The 8,024-nt window shown below is 39.0% G+C and overlaps 1 protein-coding gene across 2 annotated transcripts in view; it reads left to right on the plus strand.

The window, feature by feature from the left end:
* Nucleotides 1-8,024, plus strand: part of dapk1 (death-associated protein kinase 1) — a 73,206-nt gene that overhangs the window by 35,193 nt on the left and 29,989 nt on the right. For both annotated transcript variants that reach the window (XM_035658345.1, XM_035658346.1), the window contains 4 exons: nt 1,620-1,772; nt 4,595-4,640; nt 4,857-4,946; nt 5,888-5,980. In XM_035658345.1, the coding sequence (XP_035514238.1) occupies nt 1,620-1,772; nt 4,595-4,640; nt 4,857-4,946; nt 5,888-5,980 (382 nt within the window). The remainder of the gene's footprint in view (nt 1-1,619; nt 1,773-4,594; nt 4,641-4,856; nt 4,947-5,887; nt 5,981-8,024) is intronic.

Genomic DNA, 8,024 nt, shown 5'->3' on the forward strand with positions numbered 1-8,024 from the left:
TTTATCAGTTTCAGCTGGTAGTCATTAAATTAAGTTTTTGCAACATTAACTGCAAACTTTATTACATTCACACAACATGCTGTTAAAATGATGCATCATTCTGTCTCTACATTACATGAACACACTCTACCGTACACACAATATCTTTGTTCATGCTGTCCACCCCCACAGCTGTCACAGCTCTGCATGGCAAGGTAGAAAATAGATCGTTCACTGCCTATTATCACAAACGAACAGTGAGGTGCACTTACTGCTCATCTCCTATTGTAAAAAAAACAATGTGGATGGGGGGGGGGGGGTGGCCAGGAATAATTAAACGATTTGTGGTGATTTTTGGGACCATCTCCAAACTCTAAATGGGAGTTTTCTGCATGAGTGATGAGCCGATTGCTTCACCGTAATGAAAGATGCACAAAAAGCTCCATTACGGAGAATTAGCAAAAGATACTGCAGTACTGTTTCCATTTTTGAGAGTTTGAAAGACTTCAGCTGTTTGAGATAATGTAACCTGAAATCATTTGGCTAAGTGTGGTCAATCAGTGAGTAACGATAATAACTACCCTAATTTGGGTTGTAGTTTGTAAGACGGGTCTGTTTCAGCTTAAAAAATAGTAAATACTGCATCTTTAAGTTGCGTTTTGGGAAAACAGTGGATAAAATGTCACCACAGAATCCTGACTTATCACTTTCCTGCTTGGCTTGGTGAATAATTGACTTAATTACTTGTTTGTTGTGAGCAGCTGCACCTTTATACAGTCGATAAATTCATACATTTCCACTCAACTTGAGCTTCAACCGCACCACCTCCATGTCTGTCCCAGCTGGCATGTTAATTAGCGGCTGGTGCTGACGAGCTGGAGTGGTTTCAGTGGAGAAGGCAAGGCCAGAGCCGGTGTTGGTTTAACTGCCTGAGCTCTTAGAGACCTCATCAACACACATGACACAGCCCTGTGTGTGTGCTGTGCTGTATCTTGGTTTATCCATTAAAACGTACTTTTGTCTCGTGCTGGGCACATGTTATCCCCTCGGTACATCTGCTCATTTTTATGCGCGCATTCAATTAAGAGCGGCGTTAAAATTCCTGCACCCAGCTCAAAAACCCCCTCGCATATTCAATGGGACTAAGAGCCAGCCAACTGGCTTTCCAGTGATAGTGTTTGACTAACACACCAAATACTTCAGTTTGATAGCAAGGCTTGACTAATGAGTCACTGTAATCTACACGGCTCCGTAATCACATTCCCACATCCACGAGTAGTAAGGTCTCAGTTTTGGTTTCGAGGGCCAAAGCTAATCAGCAGCGGGTGAGTTAGTGTTTGAATCAATGTATTCCCTTTCCTTGTGATTGCAAGACCCACTGATACAAGTTAGATGATGAGAGAGCGTTACTGTTGTTAAAGTGGATTAGGTTGCTGGTTCTAAAGTTGTTGAGTTGATTAAAGCAGAAATGTGGAGCTTAACATGCAGTCAAAAAAGAAATTAATTAAATTCAAAGGATTTTTCAGTGTGTTATATTTTCAAAACTGTGTGTTTGACTGTGTTGTCCTCATTGTCTCTGTTAAACAACAGTCAGCGTTCACACCTCTAACCTTATTGTTAACCCTGGCCCCATCTTGCAGTCTGAGTGGTGCGTCCCCCTTCCTGGGTGACAACAAGCAGGAGACTCTGGCTAACGTGTCGGCCGTGGATTACACGTTTGACGAGGAGTTCTTCAGCAACACCAGCGTCCTGGCCAAAGACTTCATAGCAAGGCTGCTTGTCAAAGACCCCAAGTATGTATGATCCCTCTTTCTTTTTTTCTTGCATCCATTATTGTTTTTTTTGGTTGTGTGTGGTAGTTTTGGAAAGTTATACTTGATAGAGGACTTAAATGAATAATCAGTTGTCTAAATTGTTATTAAATAATGGATTAATCAACTAATATTTTTAGCACAAGAGTGAATCAATCAGTCAGTTTAAACCATAGGAGAATGCTTTGAAACTTAGATTACTCCCGATTTTTTTACTTTATTTGATTTAATTTTCACAATTCCATATATCTATTTTGAGAAATCGCTATCTGAAGTTCATATTTCTGAATACATCTATCTGGAACAAGTGTCAACTAGGGACAGCAGCCAGTTCACAACTCAAAAGTAATACAACATTATAAATAAGATGTTCCATCTTGTACCTATCTCTACATACAATATATAATCATATCTTTTAAAAGACATTATTCTAAATATCGTCTCTTTGATTGGTCTCATTGTTTTAGGTCTAAAAAGCTGACAAGAAAATAGAATATTTGCCCCCTGCAGATGTTATAATAAATCTCCTTTGTCACTAGAGACTATTTGGTACCTAAAAATCTCTTCCTTATTACAGAGTTGCCCAGCAACAGCTGAATGGCTGCAGCTACACTTAAAGACAGTAATGCCATCAAAACTCTTTTCTTGTCTCCTGTTTCTTCAGAACAATGGAGCGAGAGTGAGGGGGCTAATAGGGGTGAATTATTATAGGTGTGGAGATTTTCATTTAGACAGGATAAAGTAAGAAAGAAACGTGTTTCTTTAAACTGCAAAGGGAGAAAGAGGAGACTGACTTTACAAACTTGAACTAATGGGGCTTTTAAAAATCCCAGACCAAGTGCATCAAAATGGAACGGCTTTTAATTGATCTACATAGTGAGCAGACATGGATCTACTCAGCTGGCAGGAAGATTAATGAAGGTTTCCTTGAAGAAGACACACATCACTGTTTACTAATGTGCACCATGACATTGGAGTGCACCAGCATAGCCACTGTATTGGAACATTTCCTCACCTAAAATGTGGAAAGACAGTATCACCCCTTAAGTTCACTGTTACCTCAGTCAGCAGAGTAAAGGTTTGTGGTACTTTGACTCAGGTGTGTGTGAGAACAGAATAGCCTTTAAAATAGCCTCGGTTAGAAACAGGGATGTGGTAGACGTAGAGGAGGAAGTGATGTACTGCGCTACACCAATTTCCCCAATGGTTATGTTGGCTTACATTGAGCATAGTGAAACTTCTTTAAAACAATGTCTTGTTGTTTTCATTGTTATTTGACAGCAGTTGTGATAGGGGATGTGGTTGTAAGGGGGACTAAGGGAAGTGGCGTCTGTACTTTCGACCACACCAGTTCCCTTAACGACTACCTTGGCTTCTGTTGAATGTCAGATGGTAATTTAATATAGATTATTGACATTCAGAGCGTTAGTGATGCTAATTAAATATAGCCTATATGTGGATGGAGGCTTTATGTTTTGAAACATCTTCTCTTACTTAAGTATCCTGCCCGTTAAGATATGTATCTTGGGAAGTAGTGCACAAATTGATTGTCACGTAAATTGCTCCCTGTCTACTCGGATGTTCCTGATAATTTGTCTCAATGCGTCATTTTAGGTGTTATTTGAGAAGTATGTGTTATTTGGATAGTTTCAAAAAGGAAATGAGATGTTTTAGATCAACATAGATCAATATAGCAAAATGGGGATGAGTTAAGAAAAAAAGAAGAAAAAAGTTACTAATCAATTTTATAAAAGTAGTATTTTCATTTGGAGGAATATTTTTTGTATGTATGAATCAACAATTATTGTCACAATTATAGTATTCAGTAAGGGTGCAACTAATTATACAATTATTTTCATCAATTATTGGTGATTAATGATTTATTAGGCTAAAACACTGCAACAAATGTTGAACTTGGTTTTGGCCAGATGATCGTGTGTTGTTTGTGTTGTGTTACCCCAGTGGCCTCATTATAATGAATGAGAGGGCTGCATTTTTTCATGCAGTGCTGATGTCAGTCTGAACACGACTTAAGATTCACCACAGTTTGTTCCTGTTTGAGTCACACTACTAGAAGAAAAGGTTTAGAAAGAATTATGACAAATTTATATCAAGATGGGATATTAGTATTTCACAACTGTATCATAATTATTTCTTTACAGCTACATTTGAGTGACACTTTCTTATATTGATCTGCACACAGCTGTGTTTGCTGTCTGTGGTAATGTGATCTCTCGTTTAACTTGTCCACAGCTTTCATGGGCTGTTGACAGCGGTGGCATTAATACATTTAATCTATTTTTGCACATATAATACAACAGCAGTGTTTCTGGTGCCCCTTACAACTTCCAATGGTCTTGGAGGTGAAAAGAAATAATTTTAAAGAGGAAAAAAATATGTCCTCATTCATGCGTGGGACATTGCATCCAATTCCTGTTACATCTGACACATAATGACTGTGTGTCAACACACCTTGACAAAGTCAAGTTTGTCAGTGTTTGTCAGTATTTTTGCCCATATTCATTAAAGGCTTTATTTATTTTTAACCACCCACTTGAGTTCCTGGAACTAGATTTTGAATGCCACACCCCACACATGGATGGGGGCATATTTTTTCTTCTTTGAAATTAAAAATAATTGACATTAATTTATAGTTTCATGCGTCTACCTTGCTTTGGCCATTAAAATGCTGTCACACCAGAAAGCACTGAATGAAGCTGTTAACTATCAACTCTGGAACTGCTAAATATCTAAAGTCTAAAATGTCTCTGTCTCCTTACTCTTTATACTTTTACTGTCCACAGAAAAAGAATGACTATTCAGGACAGCCTCCAGCACCCTTGGATCAAGGTTAGACTCTTTTGATAGCTGACTGTCATCTCCATTTAATTATAACATCTGTAAACCTGTAAAATTTCAAATGTTTGATTTTTATTTTGTGGCAGTAGTTGATATTGAAATGGTTTCGTTTTCTAAAATGAATATTGTGTTGTGACTCAACCTATTGATTTTGTACTTAATAAAATTAAATAATTTGTCTATCGATACATGTGTTTGTGAAATTAGCCAAAAGACACTCTACAAGCACTGAGCAGAAAGGAGTCGGCTGTCAACATGGAAAAGTTCAAGAAGTTTGCAGCTCGAAGAAAATGGAAAGTAAGTGCATGTCTGTGATACTATCTCTGATTTTTACACACCTTAACTGGAGTGAAATTACTGTATAACTACTACTAAACTCTCCCAGTAACTCATCACATACCCAAAACACTGCACTTTGACAGCTTCTTGCCAAAAAAACCTCCTCATTTGATACCAGTGCTGCTTTAAAAGGTCGTCTCCTTGTCTCTTTTGGTTCATCATGGCTGACCCACCACTGCACCCAGCCTGCAAGAAATGCTGGAATTGTTTATCTGTGATGGTTTGGCAGTGCTGTCACGCCATGTCTCTGTCTTCTGCTAAGAGTCTCACACACTGAACCGGCATTTCAGTAAGCTTAATTTGACTTCAGGTTTATTTATTCCCACATATGAAACTGTAGCCAAAACATGACGAAGCAGAGACATGAATATAGTCATAATTTAAGTTAAAGTGAGATTCAAAAAGTCAAGTTTATGAAATATCTCACCATATTAGCAAATTGGGAGTGAAAATAAAAAAACCCAGCTCCAATCAAGGCCAGATTCTTTTGAATAGTCTGAAAGACTGAGCAAATAGAGCCCATTCAAGGCTAAGATCTAGAGTAATAAAATATGTTGAACTTTGAATTTGCTGGTTTCTGTTCATTTGGCGAAAGGACAGGCACTAATTGCAAAGTTAACCTCAGCTTTTAAATTCAATTAAAATTTAATTTAAGAGAGTTGTAGAGAGCACGACTCTGTACTGTAAGGAGCAAGTAAACTCACCTAACAGTATGAAAGACAATGGGGTTATCAAAGAGTGAATCACAATGAGAAAAGCAACTGAAGTGAATTTAAACAGAGCAGAAAATTGCTTCATGTCCACACCTGCCTGCCTGGTCGTGTCCCCCTTAACACGACTTGACATCAACTAGTTCTCATTCTACTCATTCATAAACCTCCATTCTTCTTCTTTTCCAGCAATCCGTCCGACTTATCTCCTTATGCAACCGCCTGTCCCGCTCATTCCTGTCCAGAAGCAACATAAGTGTGGCACGCAGTGATGACACGTTGGTAAGACCTGGAGACCTCTGTATATTGTGCTTAGACTGGCAGACATAACCTCTAAACAAATACAAAAAGACATTAAAGTTCAGGATAAGCAGGACTGTTTAACATTATTACAGCCAAGATCTTGATCCAAGTTCATTCAGGTTTATTGGATTTTCAGCTATTAACACCATCAGGGCTTTAAAGTGCACTTGAGTAAAACATCTACAACAGAAGAACCATTACTTTCATCTCTGCAGTCCTATTCTATCTTTAATACAGGCCAAATAAACATAATTGACAGGAGATTGGCATCTTAATGAGTTTCAGATTGCTTTTATTGAAGTGCATTTTCTTATTAGGACCCCGAGCTCTCAGTTACAGCTCTGGTATTTCTAACTCGACAATCTCTCTAAGAATCTTGAGCTCCTACATGTAATTGATCGGTTCCTCATTTCCCCTCCATGTGCCCAGGTCAGGTGTTTGTCGAATTGTTGGAATTTCAGAGTGTGTGACTTTAAAACCAGGTTAAGCTTCCAGGAATGGGCCTCCAGAGAAGGAACTGTTGTAAATGTACAAGTCAGTTTGTATGAGTTCATACACAAATGGTGATCTATAAGAAAGCATTTATTTCATTTGTGTGTCTTTTGATACGGACAAGCCTGTGAGATATAAACACTGCAGCCTCAGTGAGAGGCTTAATCATTTACAAAGCATTACCAGCAGGCCAAGGCCAGGTCTGTTTCCTCATCAAAGGATTACGCTGCGACTTCCTCTTGTCACAGGTGAGCTGGCAGGTAGAACTAAACACGTTGAGGTTGCTGCGCCCCCCGTAGTCCACAAACAGAAGTGCAGCATTGTTTGACGTTTACTAGTAGACGCTTTCTAATAAATCTTTAGAAAGCAGTTCCAGGGTTAAGTGCTTTACTTAAAGACTCTACTCAGAGGTGGGCTTTAGTGCAGCCACTCCTCTGTTAATTTTCAACTAAGAAGTTGTTTGTGTCCTGTGTTAGAGGCTTTGTGTCAGATGATGGAAGTAATTCAGGGAATGGGGTGTGAGAGCTGAGCAAGTATTAGTAGTAGGGCTGCAAATCATGAATATTCACTTGGATGGAGTAATAATACTATAGTTTTGTGTTATTACCACCCATTTTCAATTTTTAACTTTATTCTAAGGAACCATGTTTGATACGGCTACAACACTCACCAGCCTCACTGCTGTTGCTATGGATGAGGAGCCAATCACAGATGAGAGGCCCAGAGGCTGTAGAAGATTTGAAATGCTTTGTTATTGCAAAACACAATCAGTGACTCTATGATATACCTTAGTTGCTATTGTCATCAAATGTGGCTTAACTCATTTGTGCTTGATGAATGACTTGAATGAGTTGTAACATAAATGAATAGTTAGAGAAACTCACAGAGAAACACAGAGTAACTGTGGCTTAAGATGCCCCAACAAAAGAACAATTTTTGGAGAGTTAGCTTGTCATGGTAACAAGCATATAAAGTTTAGCCACTTGTACAAAACAACTCCAAAATAACATTTTGAGGGACAGGAGAGCATTACTTATTGCCAGTGCCAATCCTAGTTGTCCCAGTCTATTTAAAAAGTTGTAACTGCCGGACTTTCCCCCCTAAGACCGCATCTTTATTTTCCAGATACCAGCCTCCTTGTTACTCTTTTTAATGAGAAGACTGTTATGCAGGACCACGTGTGTCACATGTGTCACATGTATCACACTGTATTCTTTTTGTTGGAGGTTCTTAAGCTGTTACCAGAGGCCCACTCTGGGAATAGTACACTTCAAAGAGAAAATAAGGTAGATTGGTAAAAACCTCTCCATCCTGTGACATGAATTACAATTTTCAGAAGGTAAAAATCCCAACAACAGCTGTGTTGACAGCGAGTCCCCAGCAGGCGGTTTGCTGCTCATACATATTTGTGTTTTGTTTGCAGCCCTCTGAGGTGGTTTAGTCATGGCTCCCCCAGCAGGGAGGTTATGTTGAGGAATGTAGCTGGAGTATCACGCTTGGCCGAACAAACGCCACATCAGCCTCGCCTCCC

The sequence above is a fragment of the Morone saxatilis genome, unplaced genomic scaffold (assembly GCF_004916995.1).
Source record: "Morone saxatilis isolate NCDOM2014 unplaced genomic scaffold, NCSU_SB_2.0 Contig16, whole genome shotgun sequence".
Lineage (NCBI taxonomy): Eukaryota > Metazoa > Chordata > Actinopteri > Moronidae > Morone > Morone saxatilis.